General features: G+C 40.2%; 1 protein-coding gene across 3 annotated transcripts in view; it reads right to left on the bottom strand.

Annotated features, from left to right (window-relative positions):
- ARHGAP10 (Rho GTPase activating protein 10) overlaps window positions 1–20,994 on the bottom strand; it is a 319,834-nt gene that overhangs the window by 93,520 nt on the left and 205,320 nt on the right. For all 3 annotated transcript variants that reach the window (XM_053216887.1, XM_053216886.1, XM_027066965.2), the window contains 2 exons: window positions 9,751–9,856; window positions 7,936–8,095 (listed from right to left, as the gene is read on the bottom strand). In XM_053216887.1, the coding sequence (XP_053072862.1) occupies window positions 7,936–8,095; window positions 9,751–9,856 (266 nt within the window). The remainder of the gene's footprint in view (window positions 1–7,935; window positions 8,096–9,750; window positions 9,857–20,994) is intronic.

The following is a 20,994-nucleotide window of genomic DNA, read 5'->3' on the forward strand; positions in this document are numbered from 1 at the left end:
AGCTCACTATGTATGCTACATTATGTGATACTCTCCAGAGTATTTCAGTAAAATGTCAGAGAAGGAGCTAAGCCTAGTGCCTAGTCATCCCTTTGTCAATATTGACTATTATTGCTGATCTCAATTTTATATCGAGAGATGTGGCAGAGATAGCTCTGAAAGCTTTTGGGAGGGGGGGGGAAGTTATTTTATAAAAGAAAATAAAAGTGGGCATGTCCCTGCAAATAGTCCAGCCCATAAACACCCCACACTATCCTGTCCCCTAAGAAAAGGCATCTGACGGCACCTTCTCCATCACTCACCTACCCATTCCCCGCTATCCCCCCACCCCCTCACTCCTCACTCACCCCATCCCCTTATTCTCTCTTCCAAGAACTCTTGGTGTTGCTCCTAAAGGAGAGATGAACAAAAGGATCATATTCCCCATCGTTCTTAAGTCTACAAATACTGATAGAATGCCAAGTTCCATGCCCCAAGCTATACTCTGAGGACCTGTCTTTGTAGCTCTGCGTCTCCAGAGACTTTGGCAGAGAATCTCTGAGTGGGCCAGACCTCCTAGGCCTGCTCGCTTTCTCCAACTCCCCAGTCTCCATCTCCAACATGAACACATTCTCATCATCAAAAATATTATAAAGTTCTTCCTTCTACTGAATCAAAAACTCACCTACTAGCAAGTTCTGCTCGCTTATACTAAGCTTTCTTAGATAACAAAAAATAAATCTACTTCCCCTTCCATACTGCAGCTCTTCAATTTTCTTGAGATAGCCCCAGTGTTTTGTCTACACCAGACACTAAATGCTGCAGAACTTAAGAACTGTATCTCCAAAATTTTCTCTTATCAAACCACGCTAGTACCATGGGAAAATACTACCTACCCCAGAGCCACGCTACAGTGCAGAGAAGGGACTTCCTGTACCATAGCAAAATGAAGAGAGAATTGAGAAGATAATGTCATTATTATTTTATGACTCTCCTTCAAGAAAGGAGGAAGGCAGACAGAACGTTTTTTGTGGCTCTAAAACTTCTTTTTAAATACTCCAGAGAGAGGGGAGGATGGGTGATGGTCATTGAGGAGGGCACCTGCTGGGATGAGCACTGGGTGTTGTATGGAAACCAATGTGACAATAAATTTCATATTAATAAGAAAAATAAAAATAAAAAATAAACACTCCAGAGAAATGTAAGGCCCTGCTGGGGAAAAAAAAAAAATCTAACAGTAAAGGAAGTCTCCACGGCTATGCCAAAGATGCCAACATTCAAGAAAACTGGAATAAGGGAAAAAGCCATCCCCACCCCCTACAATTTGTCAGATCCTCTTGCCATGGGGTTTTAACTTCTGTACTGAACCATCACTACTCAGGCAGCCATAAAGCTTTTAGAAATTTTGGAGTTTTATCATTGTTGCTGTTGTTTAAGATATTTATTTTTCTCTCATATGAAAACTGGTGCTGCCTAGCAACCCTGGGCCAGCAAAGCTTTATCAAGAAGCATTTTAGGCTGAATTTTTTAAAAAGAGATTTCTTTTTCCCCCTGAATGACAGGCATGTTTTAAGACTAAAAGGTTCTTTGCACCTCAAAGAAAATGGCTGGCATACCACTCACTCGGGCCCCCTTCATATTCAAGGATGACAGAGACCAACCTGCAGAAAGGCCAGGATGTGCCTTGTCTTTGCGGCAACAGGAGTGGAGGAGTGGGCTGCCCCAAACCCAAACCAGTCCACGTGTGGCTGCTTCTGAAATGCAAGTTGGGACTGAACAGGGCATCCCTTCCACCATGGAACCTGGGGGCAGAGACATATTCTTCTAGCTTTTGGCAAAGACAAGGGTGTAGGTCCAAAAGTTTGTCCCAAGGTTAACAAGAGTAATGCAATGTGCCATTTGATACTCTTTATGTGTGCATGTAATTTAATATTCTGAGTGTGCTGCACACCTGAGAGAAAACGTACATGCCCGTCTCACCTTGTCTCTTCTGTGACTAGAGCGACACTGGCTATCCAAGGATTTTGCAACAGATATTACAGGGAAGGTTACTGAAACTTCAGAGCAGGAACAAAACATCAGCCTTTTCCACAAACCATGATCATCACAAAAGGCCTCCATTTTCTCAGGAAAAAGGAGACGCAGACTGCCTGAGTATCTATTTCAAAGACTAAACTGCTTATTTTGACTAACTTTTAAGAATCCTCACCAAGGAAAAGTTTTATGCCAATAAAATGTGATTATCTCTCAGTACCTTGTGGTCCACAGAAACTGTAGTATATAAAGGCTAACACTAGACAAAATCTTCATGACCCACTGGCCATCACAGAATCAGTGAAAATCAGAGCAAACTGAAGCATCCCACAGAGCTAAAAGCAAGGAGGGCACCACATTTGGCATATCACCTTGAAAATCCAATTATAATCCTTAATAAGATAAATATACAGGCATATCTCAAAGATATTATGGGTTTGGTTCCAAACCACTGCAATGAAGTGCATATTGCAATAAAGCGAGTCCAATGAATTTTCTGGTTTCCCAATGCACGTAAGAGCTGTATTTACACTGTACTGTAGTCTACTAAGTCTGCAGTAGCATTATGTTTAAAAAGACAATGAACTTACATTAAAAAATACTGCTAAAAAATGCTAACTATTATCTGAGCTTCCAGCAAACTGTCATCACTGATCACAGATCACCAGAACAAATATAATGATGAAAAAGCTTGAGAGATGGGGAGAATTACTAGAATGTGAAATGTGACAGAGACACAAAGTAAAATGACACCAATGGACATGTCAACGCAAGGCTGCCACAAACCTTTGATTTGTAAAGAACACAGTATCTGTGAAGGGCAATAAAGTGAAGGGCAATAAAACAAGGCCTGCCTATAATCTGGATTAAAGTTCTATATACTATCAGGGCACTGGGGGGCTCAGTCGGTTAAGCGTCTGACTCTTGGTTTCAGCTCAGGTCATGATCTCAGGTCTTCGTGGGCTCAAGCCCCACATCGGGCTCTGTGCTGACAACGTGGAGCCTGCTTAGGATTCTCTCTCCCTCTCTCTCTGCCCCTCCCCAACTCATGCTGTCTCTGTCTCTCTCAAAATAAATAAATAAACTTTAAAAAAAATTCTATATATTATGTCAAGTGATTTGGTTGAAAGTAACATATTTCTTACTTTCCATGAATTGCCAATTTAAGTATTAACATGAAATAAGATAATAAAACCGCACCAATATTAATGTTTTCTTTGATGATTCCCAAAGGTTCTTCATAATCTTCCAGGGCCCTCAGGGACTTGGGGAGAGACAAGGAGGATGTCGCATTATCAACACAAATTTCTTTTATGACACTAAAAATGTATAAAAGAGCAGAATGAGCTCTATTTCAACAAACTGTTAACTCCCAGGAGGGTTCTTTACCCACCTGTCTAACTAAGCTCCGCTAAAGAGCTCCCCATCCCAGAAATTAGCTAACAGGAAGTTAGAATTAAAAGTGATTAGCAAGCTGTATACAATTCAAGTGCCAGCAGTCCTCCCCTACTCTTTCCCATCCCTGTCCTGTCTGCTCGGACTTTTCCTCCTGTCTGTTCTTGTCCTACAGGAAAAAACACATGCAGATCTCTACTTGCTATCACCCATTCCTGAACACACACTCATTTAAACCCTTACAAGTCAACTTCGGCTCTTGCTCCCAACAGACATTTTACTCTTGGAGTCAACAGTCGTACTCTCCCACAGGGACAACATCCGGCATCACTGACAATGCCCCTCGACAACCCTAACACTGAACTTGCTTGGGTTTCTTCTGGTTCCTGTTTTATCACTAATAGAAAAATCTCGGTGTTTTGCTCAAAGATATTGTTCTTAATCTTCTCCTAGTGATGAGAAGCAAAGGTTTGGGGTCAAACCATCCTTAACTCAACCCAAGCATTGCCACTCACCAGCTGTGTGCCCACAAGCAAGCTAATCTCTCACCCTTCAGTTTTCTTACATGGTATAAAGGGACGTATGTGTAATAAGAATTGTGTATACATACAGGCACACTATTAGGTATATATGCAATACTTTAAATATTTTTTTTACTTTATATATCCATTTTAAGTGTGTATATACAGACACATACACACATGTAAACACTAGGGTTACAGGAGGTAAGTACCCCAGGTAGTAGACCAAAAGCATATAACACAAAGGGCGCCATGCCAATCTCTTGCCTCTTATACTTCCTTCCACTAAATTCTCTCACAAGTTTGAGCCCCACATCTCCAACTGTTTCTTACACATCCAGATGAATAAAATTCAGCACACCGTAAACTGAACTCTTGCCCCAAACCCAATTTTTTTTTCTTCTTTTTATTAATGACATTAATATTCTTCCAGCATTGGGTCCTCAAGTGTGACTTACTGACCATGATTTATGACACATTCCTCTGAGATGGCCCACAGATCCAGACCCTGGATTGTGTCTACTGTGCCTCACAAGATGATGCCCACCACCCTTGAACTTCCACTGTCACAACCATGTCCTCAACTACACGCCGCGTGACCCCTCACCTGGTCTGTTATTACTCTACTTTCTACTCGCTAACCCTGCTGCCAGATTAAGCAGATTAACCCTGTTTCCTGAAGCAGTTTACTTGAAAGCCAGGAGAGGCCCTGGTACCCATAAAGTGAAATCCAAAAGTCCTATGGTGGCATTCCCAGCCTCCCTACACCTGGTCCAAACCTCTTTCCAATCTCATTTCATACCACTCACCTATGTTCCAACAGGAGCCGCATTCCCATAACACACACCTACTCTCTGTGCTTCTCTGATTACATGATTTCCCCATACCTGAAATGTCCTCTTAAAACATACTCCACCTGTTCAAACTCTATTCTAAAACCTATTCAAACCACCTAGTCAGGAAACGTTCCAGATTCCTCACAGTTACACATAAATCCGCCTCTGAAGTCTCAGCAACTTTCTCCGCATCTCTGTGAGAGCGCTTATTCTCCACCGCATCCCGCCATTACTGTTGGACAGACCTTTCCTTTTCCCTGCCGGACTCACTGCCCTCACTTCCCCCACATCTCACATCCAACTCTGAGAAGGCACCCACCACGAACATGCCCATTAATCCATAACAAGTATACTTTGTCAAGAATGAAACTTAGGCAAACCCCATAAATTCTAAGGCAAAATCCCAACTTGAAAATCGGTGGGAATTTCACAGTACCCTTTTCCACCTGGGAAATGCAATTTTCTGGTTTGCACGGGAAGAAAGACCTTGATGATATTTTTGGCCCGTGAGTGCTTCTTTTAAAACAACATCTTAATGTACTGTGTGGGAAGGAAGCCAAAACATGTCGATTTAAGTTTCCTATAGAGTACATATGGGTTTTATGAAAACAGCAAAGAGGCTAGGATAAAATGTGATCTCCAAGGCAGATTAACTCAGGCCTTTTTCTAACTCCAAAATTAATCTAGTGTTTTCTTGCTTTAATTATATGCTGAAAGTTTCCTCTTCTGCTTTGGTGACTTTCCTGGTCAGAGGCAGCATTTTTCACATTCCTAGGATGGAAACATAAGTGAGGAAAAGAAAATGCCTTCCTTCTATTGTCACTTTCCCCTCTGTCTGTTCTCCTTCATAGACACTACTTAAGTCTCTTCATTCTCTCTCATTGCCCCTCCTTTCTACCCCCCTGTCTATTATAATTCTTTCCTCCCCCAGAAGACTCTTCTTTTTAACCCTTCTACCCTCCCTCCCTCTCTTTTATTTTGTTCTCAAGCATTTACTAAGAGGAACCATATCCCTCCCTCACAATGTTCAAGTCAAAGACAAGATCTCTGGGTGGTAAACATGGGTCTGTGGCCAAGGAAGCCTCTGGCTCCCATGGGTCCATGCGTCCATATGAAGTTTTCCTGCACAGCCACCCTCTTCAGTAGAGATATCCTTCCTCAGAGCTGGGCCTGTGCTTTGAGAGGAAGTCCAGCTGAGTGGGACAAAGAGCTGGCAGTGAAAGTGGACAAGGATGAAATCAGAGTGAAAAGAGGAGGAAACGGGGAAATTAAGTTCTCAGAAATAAAAACTAATCCAAGCTAATAGCTCCCCAACCCAAGCAACCCTGTACATCCAAACCTAACCCCATGCACACAGTGAAGAATCTGAAACTCAACAGCCCCCTACCCCCTTCTTGATAGGAAACTCACTGCTTCAATTCACACTGGCTGTGCATTTGCAGCATTATCTATCGTAGCCACAGAAAGGCAGAGGGGAAACCTGCAAGCCTTCTACTCAGCTCTAGGAAGCTTCCTCTCTGAGAGTTGGTTCAGTTTCATCCGCTGTAACCATTATAATTGGCTCACCAGCGCCACTTAGAAATTCCTATAAGATCTGTTAACAAGGTGGAAGCAGCACAATCTACTTCCCAGCAGAAAAATCATGAACTTACCTTCTCAGCTTCAAATAAAAGAAGAAAATAGGAAGCTGCAGCATTAAACGGAGATCCTTTTATATGAGAGCAAGACCCAGAGCCAGTATTTTCACAAATAAACTGCATGAAAGTTCCCTAATTGGGAGTTCACCTAATGATAGTTGTACCACTAAGCATTGTTTCAAAGCCTGTGGGTCTAATTATTTCTTTTTCTAAAAATGATTAGTAGCCATCTTTCCTTGAGGCTGTCTGGATAGCTTAGGGCACCACAAACAAACAAACAAAACAAAGCAAAACAAAAACCCAAACATCTTACACCCATAAACAAGCTGCTTATGCTATACTGGGAAAGAAAATCTCTGACTAGGTTTCACCCTTAACTCTTCAGTGGGAACCAGTATTCACACAAGCTAGAACTGCTCTAGCAAACAGCAAATGCAGCAAGGCTCTTGCTGTGCTTTGCTCATAGAGCCTAACACCTCTGTCTCCTTCCCGCTCCTCTGCCCCCTTCAAAATTTATTGAGCTCATTCATTCATCCAAAAAATGTTAACTGAACATCCAACATGTACCAGGTATTATTCTAAGTGTAAAAAAAGATCTCTGCCCTCAAGGACCTGGCAGAGAGAAACAGGTAACTATGGCAATAAACAAATTACATAACATGTTAGACACGGATAAGTGCTATAAGATTCAGGTCCCCAGACAGCCTGTACCCCACATACTGGGAGCTGCTTTCCATCAGGGACTGTAATGTTCGTCTTCACATCCTAGCACCTAATATATGCTCGGCACAGAATACAATCTCAGTTGAAAAGAACCAACAAATTAAAACAAACTTTTAATAAGCAAATGAGTAACTAAGGATTTTAACAGTTTTCAAATTCCCTATCTTAGAAGAAGTGAGGACAATTAGAAGCAAGGTCCTCATCTATAATGAGGATGAAGAAAAATTACATAAAAGTTCTGGAAAGAATCTATCGTATTTTCAAAAACCCCATAGTCCCCTGATTACAGAGAAACAAGTGAGCAGATGTGTCACCAAAGAGATTATTCATTTTAAACCAGAGATTCTTAATCTGGGGTTCCCAGAATCAAGGATGCATATGAATCCCCTGAAGTTGTTAGCACAATTTGGGAGACAGGGGGAGTTTCATGTGTGTTTTTCTAGGGAGAGTCTGACACAGATTGGCAAAAATATTTTCCCTGTGTGACAGAAATAGAATTTGAGAAATCCAAGGATAGGACTGAAGGCAGCAAAAAACCTGAAGATTCCAGTATTATATTGCAGATACTCATTTGCATCTGGGTTAAATGCTTCTTCCTTAAACTACTGAGGCAACAGAAGACCAAGTAAACTTCAGATTTATGGAAAGCCATCAGAAGACACAAGCTCAGTGGGAACTTCTCAGAACCAAGCTCATCATCAGAGTAATATCATCATTTAATGAGGGAGGGAGGATCTTAGAGGACAGTTTCATCTGGTGGTAAAGCCAAAAACAGGAATTTCCTTAAGGAGAAAACAACAGAGAGTTTACCTTTTCATGGTTTTCGATTAAGATTTCCACAACGATGTTCTGAAACTTCAAATCCATGATGGCAGCAACAGTTTCTTCCTGGGGCCTCATCAAAGTTGGTCCAAACACCACTCCCAAATTTGCCACAGTCATTAAGTTCTGCTTGGAGTGATGTGAAACACTAACATAGACGTGGGGGGAAAGATAGGTCTCCAGTTAAAAGAGAGGCAATAACTGAGGAATGTACATTATTCTCCAACTCTGTATTTCCTTAAAAACAAGGAGTCAAGAAGGGGTGCCTGGGTGGCTCAGTCGGTTGGGAGTCCAACTTTGGCTCAGGTCATGATCTTGCGGTCAGTGAGTTCAAGCCCCACGTCGGGCTCTGTGCTGACAGCTCAGAGCCTGGAGCCTGCTTCAGATTCTGTCTCCCTCTCTCTCTGCCCTGCCCCCACTTGCACTGTCTCTCTCTCAAAAATAATACAATACAATACAATAAAAAAAAAAAAAAAGGAGTCAAGAGACTCCATTGTCCTCAATGTCTCAATGTCTGAAATAACAGGATCTGACAAGACCCTAGATGATGAGGCCCCTGCCTACCTTCCTATTACTCTCTTTGTGACACCCTGCTCTAACCACAATGGCGTTCTTAACAAATCTATGTTTATGCTAGGCTTATGCCCCTCAAAGATCTTCATTTACTGTTGCCCTCTACTTAGAATATCCTCTCCTTCCCCAGACATGTATACCCTTGGCTTCCAGTAATGACCAGACTGTCTGGCATTCTTGCAAGAACTGGCTTCACAAGCACCCAGAACTTGAGCACCCGCATTCACCCCTTTGGCCCAATACATTGTGCACTGAGCAACCTGGACAACTGTTCTCACAAGCCCTGACAATTCAGACCTCAATTCAAAGGTCTCATCCTCCAGATACCTTCCATGATAACCCTCTTTGTAGTCTTACACCCAATATATATTCTCTAACCCCTCGCTCTATTTTGTTTTTTTTTAATCACTTATCTGAAATTATTTTGTATTTTTATTTGTAATCTGATGATGATTTTTTTTCTCTTAGAAAGAAGGGACTTCATGAAAGCTGGGAATTTGTCCATCTTTGTTCGTCTATGTATCCACTAGCACCTAAAAAAGGCATTCAGTAAGTATATGTTGAATGAACGAATGGCTATACCAGTAGTAGGACACTTGGCAGGTCATAATATTCCCTGGCCTTCAGTTTCTTTTTATGTAAACTAAAAATAAATAACAAAATAAAAAAATAAATTCTAAAACAGCATTTTTCAGCTTCCACTTACCTCTAAAATTCTATAATTATAGTGATCTAAGAATCATTTATATTTGAAGAAAGGACTAATTTTTCCACTGAGTGATTAGATTTTGCTTGCTTTTTAAAGAAGGAATAAAAAATAGAATGGATCCTATGAAATTACTACCTATTACTGGATTAAACAAACTTCAAGGACATGTTCAAACTTAGAGTTAGGTAGGTGTGAAACCAGGCTAAATTCGCTGACAGACTTATAATCACATTTCCAGAATCTGTGTACAGGGAAGTGTATAATATTCTCTTCTTTTACTTCCAATCAAACCCCAAGTTGCTGGCAGTGATGTTAAGAAAATAATTATACGACTTCACGAAAGCATCATATTTCAATGGTCTTGTCCAAGACATACACAGTGAGTCAAATGTCCAGCCTGCCTTTCCAGGCGTGGCCCCCGGTATTGTGTAGACAGCCCCACTTCCAACTGTTACAAATCCAAGAACGCTTCACAGCACCCAGAGTGAAACAGAAAAAGTTAGAAGGAAAAAGAGGCTTACTTTGTTAAGTGTTTCACCAAAATATCCAGCATTTCTTTATTTTTCTCTGGCAGTTTGTGTACCAAGAAATGGATAGCATTGACGCGAGATTCTGGGCTTCCACTTTCTTTAAAAAAAAAAAAAAAAAAAAGAAGAGAAAGAAGAAAAAAAACCAGATTACTCAGAATCAAATACAGTCCTAAAAATCAACCATTACAAAGGTTCATCTGTTCTACATCTTTAAACAGAGAATTTAAATGTATTTTGCCACTTCTCGAGAGAAAGAGAGAGAGAGGAAAGCTATTTTTTGCCTTATTCTCCTTAGTCTCTGAGCCTCTCCTATGAGGTAATTTTCATGCGAACGCAATTAGTGCCTCTCCCTGGGGTGATATTTGAGAATAGAGGGCTACTCCAGCTTCTCATCCTGGCACGCTACATTTCCAGTCTGCCCGTCACTTGAAGGAGTTCAGTCACTGGCTCACTGCCCCCACGATGGAATGCAAGTAAAACATCAGCAGATAGATTCTTCCCACTTACCGGTTGCATTTTCTCTCTCCAAAAGATACGCTGAAGCCCTAACCTCCAGCGGCTCAGAACATGCCTGTTTTAAAATGTGCGTGGGGTTTGTTTTCACCAGGTATGGTAAGACACACAAACATAGAAACGACTGACTTCAAGGAAGAAGTTTATACTCACACATCCCTAGAAACAGAAGGCACAGGACACCACATCGGGCTGCGCCAGGGTCAGGAGAGGGGCAGAGGGAAGAAGGGGAAAGTGTGGTCAAGGGGCTTTATTGTGGTTTCCATGTGAAGGAACAGGTGAGGCAGAGTTAGAATGACTGGTTGGTTTGAACTCTTTCAGCAGGCTCTGAGGTACAGGGGCTGTGCTCAGATGTCTGGTACCTGGCCCTGATTAGGGCAGGAGAATACTGACTTGGAGTGTAAGAGCCCAAAAGACAGAGTTTGGAAGAGAAAAGGGGCTCTGGTTTGGCTGGCATATGGAAAACATGCTCAGTTTCCTATCTCAAGGAATTGGTTAGCCCCAGGAGAGAAGGCTCCCCAGGGTCAGTAAAGCCCCAGATGCCAAAACATCAGAATAAAGAGACATGCTTAACATAATGACCTTATTTGGGAATAAGGTCATTGCAGATGACATCAGGTCAGATCAGACAGATCATTTCGGAGTAGGGTGGTGGTTTAATCTGTCTGGTGCCCTTGTAAGAAAACAAAGACACAAAGGGAAGATGGCCATATGATGGCCAAAGGGGAGAATATCATGTGACAATGGAGGCAGAGATTGGAGTGATGTGTCCACAAACCAAGAAATGCCAAGGGTTGCTGCGAACCACCATATACTGGAAGAGGCAAGGAAACAGCCTTCCCTGGACCCTTTAGAGGCTGGCCCTGTCAACGTACACCTTGATTTTGGACTTCTATTCTCTAGAATTGTGAATGAATAAATCTTATTTACTTACTTACTTACTTACTTACTTACTGATTGATTGACTGACTGTTGTAAGCCAATTCAGCAGCCCTAGAGAACTCACACATTCACTTTATCCCTTAGACTTTGGAATGGATTATCCACAGCTTTTATCAGCAATGTGCCCAAATTCCCTTTATTGTGTTCTTAACCAAAAATTATCAAACAAATCAATAAAATGCTTATTGTAGAGAATTCCACTGGTGTTTTCAGGGATGTCAAAGAAGTGACTGATAAAAATTCAGTGATCAGTTACTGCAGCAGAAAGGACAGTGACAGACTGCTTGCAGGTTCACAGAGAATTGACTGCAGCAGCAGAGGAAGGGTTTCAGGTAAGGGAGAACATTTGAGTTGGGTCTTGAGCGTTGAAGAATTTGAGGAAAAGCAGAACTGAGGCATAAGGGGCACATTCCAGATTCTGCAAACAGTATGAGAAAATACACAGCCTATTGACAGAGAGCACTTCAACCTTATAAGAAGTCCAACACCAAACTTTGGTTTGTAAAAGCAAATTTGAAGAATCCATCTTCCTGTTGGTTCTAAAGTAGTCACTGTGAGTAAGGCTGGGAAAAGAGACGAACAGAGTTAAATTTGGGGAAGACATGCCTGACATTTTTTGGAAGATGGATTAGAATGGGGTAAAAAAAAGCAAATTAGGAGGGAAATGCTATCTGAGCAAGAAGTGATGAGGCAGGAAGGGGGACGGGAAGTAGAATTACAAGGAAGGAAGTAGAGCGAAGAAGCACAGCCTGCAAGCAGGATTTAGAACTGCTTCTTCCACCTGACAGAAAGTGGCCATGAGCAAGGTACCTAACCTCTCTGGGCCTCAGTTCCTCCTCTGCAAAATGAAGTTAACAATACTATCTCAAAAAGCCATTATAGGATTCAGTGACGTAACACCTGCAAAGCACAAAACTCCACAGGAACAAACAGGCGCCATCATCTCTATTGTTTGTATTACTCTTACTGAGTGAGAGCTACTACGGAAGAGGCAGAATGACAGCATCTAGCCTCAGACTGGCTGCAGATCAAAGGAAGAAGGCAAAGATGACCACTGTTTCACTCCTGGGTCATGTGATAGTATGGTCAGTCCCACTGACAGACAGAAGCAGAGGAGACGTCGCCGGTTTGAGGGGAAAGATGATGGTTGGGAGTGAAGGAGGAAGGGATGTTCAAGGGCCTGGTATCTAACTGGGAGCTGGGAACAGTAGGAGGTGTTAGAGATAAAGGTAGCAGTGTTCTTCAGAGGGAGTGGCCTCCAGCACTCGGCCAAGGCTGCCCAACCACTCCAGAAAGCTAAGAGGGCCCTGCTGGGAAAACATCTCCAGAGGGGTGCACAGGAGATGCCAACTGGGGGCTAAGCAAAGCACAGGAGGAAGAAGAAGAGGAAGGACCAGGAGGTTCACTGTCATTAGAAACTGAAGTGAGAAGAAACGTGCAAGGCCTGGGTAGCCAGTGGTATCAATAGTTAACAAGGGACTAGGGAACAGAAAGACCAGGAGGAGAGCCCAGACACCCACCTCTAAGTTTGCCAGTCGGGATCCCCTCTTTAGTAACACAAGAAGGCTAAAGCATGGGTGGCTAGAGGAAAAGCAGAATTTCAGACCACTCGTTCAGAAAACCAAGAAATGGAAGGGAAAGGGGAAGAAAGGTAAAGCAGATCAAGAAATAGGAATTTGTTTTTTATCGAGATATAACTGAGACGTAACATTATGTTAGCTTCAGTTATACAACATGATTTGATATTTGTATATAATCCTAGATATCATCACAATATATCTAGTTAATATCCATTACCACACAGTTATAAATCTTTTTATAAGAACTTTCAAGATTTACTCTCTTAGCAACTTTCAAATATGCAGTACAGTATTATTAACTGTAGTCACCATGCTGTACATTCATCCCCATGATTTATTTTATAACTGAAGTTTGTTCCTTTTATAACTGATGTTTGTTTCCTTTCAACTCCTTTAACCCATTTTGCCCACTCCCCAGCCCCCAGCAACCACCAATCTGTTCTCTGTATCTATTAATTTGCTTGTTTTCGTCTTTTCTAAGATTCCTCATATAAGTGAGATAATATGGTTTTTGTCTTTGCCTGATTTAGGGAATTTGCTTCTTCAAAATGATAATGGTTTTACTCTTTGCTTCTTGTAAAAACTAAATATTGGCTCTGTTAAAATGTCAGAAAATGTAGATAAAAGAACTTAGTAAAAAAAAATCACTAATAATTTGAAATACATATAGTTGAGAAAGAATTTGCAATCAGACTATGGAGAACTATCAATCAATCAGAAAAGAAAGAGACAGCCCAAAGAAAAATAAGCAAAAGACTGGAGGAGGAATTTCACGAAAGACATTAGCCAATAAACCAATAAAAATACGAAAAAGTGCTAAACCTCATTATTTATCAGGGAAATAAAAATAAAACCACAATGAGCTACTACTTCTCACCACCAGAATGGCTCTAAATGAATAAAATACTAAGCTCTGGCAAGGATATGAAGTAACTGGACCTGTCATACTCTAACTACATGGGAACAATGAAATGGCACAATCACTTTGGAGAACTCTTTGGCTATGCCCCCTGAAGTTGAACACACACATTCCAACCCACAGCCCAAAAATTCTACGCAAAACCAGGAGAAATGCTGGTTTTCACTGAAAGACACACATTAGAATGCTCATAGCAGTAACACTCTTGTTAACCCCCAAAGTGAAACCACCACTGAAGTCTCCATCAACTGTAGAACAGATAAATGCATTGTGGTTATGTTCATACAATGGAAACCGGTACCACAAGGAGAGTGAATGAACTGTTGATTCACCCCACATGGATAAAATGTCACAAGATGAGCAAGAGAAGCTGAATGCAAAAGAAGAGATTCCCATTTACACACAGTCAAATGCAGCAATCCTAACCTATGGTATCAAAAGTCAGGGGCTGGGCTGCCTGGGTGGCTCAGTCGGTTAAGCATCCGACTTCGGCTCAGGTCATGATCTCACAGTCCGTGAGCCCGAGCCCTGCATTGGGCTCTGTGCTGACAGCTCGGAGTCTGGAGTCTGCTTCAGATTCTGTGTCTCCTTCTCTCTGACCCTCCCCCGTTCATGCTCTTTCTCTGTCTCAAAAATAAAAAAACATTAAAAAAAATTTTTTAGTAAAAAAAAAGTCAGGGGAGTGCTTACATGCCATAGTGACTGTGTGAGTATTAGGAAGAGCTTCTGGAACTATGAAATGTCTTACTTCTTAATCCAGGGCTGATAACATGGCTACCATTCATTGGTAAAAAAAAAAAAAAAAAATCATTAAGCTATATATTTATTATTCATGTATATTTCTATTATGTTTCAACAAAAAGTTCACTTATATTAAGCTACTCATAATAAATGTCATCCTTCCCAACTTAGGCTGACAAATTTTAGGTTTATACCTTTCATAATTTTGTTTTTGTAACAAAACGTGCAAACAGCCTATTTCATTTAAAATACCATGGACATCTCTCCATGTCATTAAAAGGAACACAACACCATCAAATTCTATGAACACAGGAGTTGCTTCCAGTGATTGTAAAGATAAGCCTGTGCCAGTTTATACTTCCAACAGTAATATTTTAGAGTGAGGAATGAGATTTCACAGCACAGGACACAGTTATTGCTAAAGACAAAGGAAGCAAAAGGCTAAGAAATGAAAAGGCACCTGATAAAGTAGAAAATAATCAAATCATATTACATAATAAAAACTCTTAGATACAGACTAAGTTTCACTGAAAACAAAAGTATAACTATCTAAAGACTTGGGTAAGGAGTATCATTCAGTCTTGAAAAAGGATGAGCTCATGTCATGTGCAACAACATGGATGGACCTAGAGGGGTGAACAAATCAGAGTAAAACAAATACCATATGATTTCACTTAAGTGTATAAACTAAAAAACAAAAACAAACGAACAAACAAAAGATGCAGAAACAGACTCATAAACAAAGAGAACAAACAGGTGGTTTCCAGAGGGTGAGGGGGTGGGGTGGGAGATGCGCAAAACGGGTGAAGGGAAGTGGGAAGTACAGGCTTCCGGTTATGGAATGAATAGGTCACAGGGATGAAAGGCACAGCATAGGAGAAACAGTGAATGGTATTGTAATAACATTGCATGATGACAGATGGTAGCTCCATTTGTGATGAATATAGCATAATGAAGAGACTTGCTGAATTACTATGTTATATAATTGAAACTCACATCACATTGTGTGCTAACTATACTTCAAAAAAAACCCCCACAAATTAGGTGATTAAGTACAATCAAGTTTCTTATCTAGACTTAAAACCAAGGTAATGCCTTATCAAATCAAAACTGGAGAAAGATGAAATGAATTTTTAAAAAATAACATTTTCCTGGGGCACCTGGGTAGCTCAGTTGGTTAAACATCAGATTCTTGATTGCCAGTCAGGTCATGATCTCATGGTTCATGGGTTCAAGCCCCACACGGGGTTCTGCGCTGACAGCACAGAGCCTACTTGGGATTCTCTCTCTCCCTCTTTCTCTGCCTCTCTCTCAAAATAAATAAGCTATGAATGAATGAATGAATGAATGAATGAATGAATGAATGAATGTAGGGGGGAAAAATTAAAGTCGGGACTCTGAAAAATAGTAAAAATATTCCAAAGGAATAAAAGGATAACCGCCAACAGTAAAAATTTTATACATTCAAAACTGAAAATTTTCCAAAATTTTGCACTAAAAAAGCTACTTCTAACTCATGTTGTCTATTGCGTCATTAATAATCTTTTTTTCCCAAAGAAAATCTAATTTTAATATTTGGGGATTTACTACTTATTCAGAAACACAAGCTACAGAAATCATTTCCCACCCTCTCAGGAAAAGGTTCTTCATTTCTAAAAATAGTAGAATTGGTTTTGAAATTAGAGTTAGAGCCTTCCACTTCCTTCTTTGAGTGCCCCTCCCACATCCATCTAATTTGAAATCACACACACTTTTTTCAAGTATGCTTTTTTTCGTCTTTCAAAAAGAAGAATATTTGGAAGTAAGGCTTTTAAAGTAAAATTACTTTTTTCTCAAAACATTGCTTCATTTTGACATTAATCAGAAATCTCTACTAAATAGGCATTTCATTTCCAAGTGGCTACAAACTAATAATAACTAAGGTACTCAAGAAAAGCTTTCTAAATGATAAATTATATAATTAGATAAATTATCTTCAGTTGTTTATGCTCTATGCATTTCATTATGTTTTAACTTATATAAACTATATAATGAAAAGCATACCATTTTAAAAATCTAGAATACTGAATTAATCATAATACCAAATTCCTAACATATGCCAGGAAATTAGTTTACTGTAATAGCAAAAGCATTTTTTACAATTGTGGAGGTAGAAATCAGCGTCCACAACACTTAAGGTCTATGTGCTTAGGATGCTGTGCCAACAAAAGAGACTGAAAAAGACAGGATCACAGCTTACTGGAGCTTATCAAAGCTACCCAGGCAGATAAATGTTAAATTATTTCAATATTTAAATGTCATAAGTCAACAGTACTGTAATTTTAGGAAAACATTAGCAGTAAATATGCAAACACTTCCCCAGGTGCCTCACTCAACAGACATCAAGTATTCCAGTTCTTCTGTGGGAGACCCTATCCACTGAGAAATGAATATATCAGGCTAAAATAGCTGAATATCATTAGGCATTCAGTTCCTTTAAGGTCCAGGTTTCAAGTCTTTCCCAACCAAGACCACATGATTTTCCTGCTTCCTATGCAAGTTTATCAACAAGAATAGAACATTCCAGTTAGGCAAATACCAGTGTCCTGGATCCCGTAATAGTTGTATTTTTCATCATAAATGACTTAAGAACTTTGTGATTATGATTGTGCTTCCCAAGTAATCTGACTACAGAAAGAAAACATATAGAACATAGCAAGACAAGTGTTCTTGTTCGGGGGTAAATATTTTTGTGTGATGCCATATTAGGCATCCAAGCTACAGCTGTCATTCTCAAACTAAGCTTAACATGAGTCCAATCCAGAATGGGTCCAATTTTTATCAATATGATATAGCAAGGACTCTGAGCCTGGAAGACTAACACATAGACCATGGACTGCAACCTTCCCAGAAGTAAGAAATGCCATAGAGTTAACACCTTCCGGTAGACACCCTAGCCTTCCCCAGGTGGGCACATCTTTTGCATTCCTGCACAGACCAAGTAAACTGTGTTTTCATCTTACGAATTTCTATACTAAAAGCTTATTACATTTTCTCACAAGATAGATGTTGTGAAGTAATAAGAAGTATATATATTAGTCTCTGTTTCTGATTCTTGACATAGAGCTTCTGAAAGCCTTGTAAATACGAGTGCTCAGAGAATCTTCTAATATTTAGTCTTTGATGCTAGTTCCTGCCACAAAATTCCTACAACCCCCGTAATTTCTTAAGTGATAGGAATATTTGAAACTGAGCTCCTATGTCCCTTGGAATTTCCTGGGTGCTATGATCATCTTTTGTTCTAATGAGGTGACTTTTGGTGGGCTCCTAGATGGGGGCTGGTAATCAGAAAGACCAAGCTATAACATGAAGCTCAGAATGTTCAGCCCCACCTCCCATTCTCCAGAGAGGGACAAGAGGCTGGAAGTGGAGTTCACAATCCATCATACCTACATGATGATGCCTCCATAAAAACAGTAGAGTCTGGAGAGCTTCAGAATGGGTGAACACATGTACATGTCCAGAGGGTGGAGCACCCCAACTTCTCAGGGACAGAAGTCTCTGCACTCAGGACACTTCTGGATCTCATCCTATGTATCTCTTCACCTGGCTTTTCATCATATCCTCTAGCATATCTTTCATTATATAATAAGCTGGAAAATATAAGTTTGTGTTTCCCTGAGTTCTGTGAGCCATTCTAAGAAATTATCATACCAAAGGTGGAGGTTGTGAAACTCTGATTTCTAGTCAGTCAGAAGTCCCGTGGAAAACCCAGGAGCTGTGACTGGTGTCTGAAGTGGGGCAGTCTTGTGGGATTGAGCCCTGACCCTGGGGGATCTGACACTACCTCCAAGTAGACAGAATCTGAACTGAATTGTAAGATGCTCAGCTGATATCACAGAACTGGTTGGCATGGGGAAAATATCCCACACAGTTGGTGACCAGAAGTGTCAGAAGTGAAGTATTGCGTGCACAAGCAAAAGCAAAACAAAGGAGTGGTTTCCCTAAGACCGATAAACTCTAGTTCCTTTCAGCAATTTCAGTTAATTCTCTCAGCTGAGAGGGTCTAGTTAACTCTCAATTTTCTCTAAAAAAGAAAAAAAGAAAAAAACAAGAAAAATTAATTTCCTAAGGTATCCAACACTGAACAGTCAGTATTTTTTTAAGAATGAAGAACAAAAACTGTTTGTCTTTTGTGGTGACAAAAATCAAATGAAATTCCTATTTGTATCATGCACTCCAGAAATTAACCCATGGGTTCTGAACAGAAGTCTACAGGAAAAAAAAAAAAAAAAAAAAAAAACCGAGAGGGAGAAAATAAAGGGACCGAGGAGAAACCTTCAGAATTCTCAGCAGGGAGGGCAGAAGAGACCATCTCAATAGCATAGAACAGATGGAAACCACCGCACATGACTGGAAGGAATCAAAAATTAGTTTCTGTGCTGGTGTGAGAGGCGGTAACAAAGACTGGCAATGCTTGGTAATTTTAGCAGTCAGCTCTGCTAACAGACACTTTCGCACATCAAGGTAATCTCTGCCGTTGTCAATAGAAAATGTAACTTGACCGCAATCCCCATTTCCCAACAATATTCAGAAGAGGAGACTAATTTTGGCCACCTGACTTCTGTAACGGTTTCATGCAATACTTGAAAGTAGATGTGAGGAAGATTAGAGAATTTGCGCGCACACTCCTTCCTAAATGAGGCACTGTGAGTAAAGAGAGGGGCACTCACAGAGATTCAAATAACAAAGTCTACACTGGGAATGTTGGATACACCCATTGAACACATGTGCTTTTTCTCATTAAATAAGGTAACTACAGGTCCCGTTCCACCTGCAATTCCACTTGGGTGAAAATACATGCCAATAATTACAGCAGCTACAGTATTTCTTTGAAACAGGCCTGTTACTCAAATCATTGTCAAGACTCTTTTACAGCATCCCCAGAAAGTCAGGAGGCAAAACACAAGGTACAGGTCTAGTAGGGGATGATACAGTTTATATTTATGCAATCTCTTCTACCACATTGTTCAAGCACAGTCTCGACAAACTCCTTAAACTCATTTCCTACCACCATAGACTTCATTACCACTCCTAAGTCCTCGCCTCTTAGGAAGACTTCATCTGGCAAACAACATTGACATTAGAATTTCAAACACACTGGCTTCAATTATAAGGCGTGATAATCATAATGACACTAACTTGTGGTAATTTAAAACCTTTTTCCATAATCACTTTATCTTTCTCCAATTCTCAAAGAGTCTAGATTAAAACTGGCACTCTTCTGCTTTTTCCAGTCTCTAAGGCGAACAACATGAAACAATTGTCCTCCAACTAGAGTTTAATTTCTCTTTCCCCAGTTTGCCAAAAATGCCACAGGGAAGAAATCAAAACAACTAAGTCTTTGGTTGAGTTTTTGCCAAGAAAATTTTCCCCCACTTCCTTGATCATACAAATTCTCTTCAAAAAAAAAAAAAAAAAATCCTCTTCCACGTGAAAACAAAAGTGAGTAGAACCACATTTTTGCTTTTTCCGAAGGCCTATTTTATATGTACAGTCTAGCTGGGCCTACACATTGCTTCCTTCTGTAACACACTAGGAACCTTTACACTGGCTGGACCAAAGACCTCACAAGAAGATAACATTTAAAGCAATGTTCGGGCAGCAGTAACACAGGACCCAAAGGGATTACTCTGAATTTTTCAACAGATTAAACTATGGAATACATCCAAGGGGGGTGGGGGGGTGGGGAGGAAATGAAAATACGATTATAGCTACTGTCGGTGCACCTGTGAAAACCAATACTGCAGGTTTTAGCCAGTGGAGCTTGGGTTTTGAATTTTAAATAAAGATCCCTATAATCTGGCAAGTTACTTAACATGTCTCAACCTTCATCTCCTTAACTATTAAATACCTAGCACCAATGTATTTCAGAAGACTTTGACGACTAAACACCACGTGTCAAACACAAAAACTTAAGTGTATGAATAGAGAGAAAACAAGACAGCTTCAAATGATTATGACTCACAAAAAATTTAATCACAAATTAAAATTCTACCGACTATAGGCCTTTTTTATTTAACATTTTATCACATATAATTCACTCTCTATCAGATACTGTGTGGGCTTCTGGCATTATCTCATAATACTCCTTCTGCCTGTAATTTCCATCTAAATATCTTTCTATATGAAGCCATTTCCAACCTGCTAATCTCTCCAAATCTGCTAATCTTCCCCAACCTTCTGCAAGTTAAATACTTGTGTGTTCCCATAACGCTTTGTTCATGCCATTACTATATGTTTTATGGGACAGTGGGAGGTGCGTGTGCCAAATACTTGCTAGAGAATTGACTCCTGAGGGCAGAAATCCTTTCACGGTTCCATGTACCCAGTATCTACCAGTGACTAGCACACAGTAGGCAATAAATAAATGTGAATGAATGAATGAATATATTACTTGTCCCTCTTTTTCACCCTCTAAAAGAACAAACCAAACATCTTCTGAAGTGATTTCTATTTTTAACACAGATTACAAGAACACGAAGTTAGATTTTTCACATG

The sequence above is a fragment of the Acinonyx jubatus genome, chromosome B1, assembly GCF_027475565.1.
Source record: "Acinonyx jubatus isolate Ajub_Pintada_27869175 chromosome B1, VMU_Ajub_asm_v1.0, whole genome shotgun sequence".
NCBI lineage: Eukaryota > Metazoa > Chordata > Mammalia > Carnivora > Felidae > Acinonyx > Acinonyx jubatus.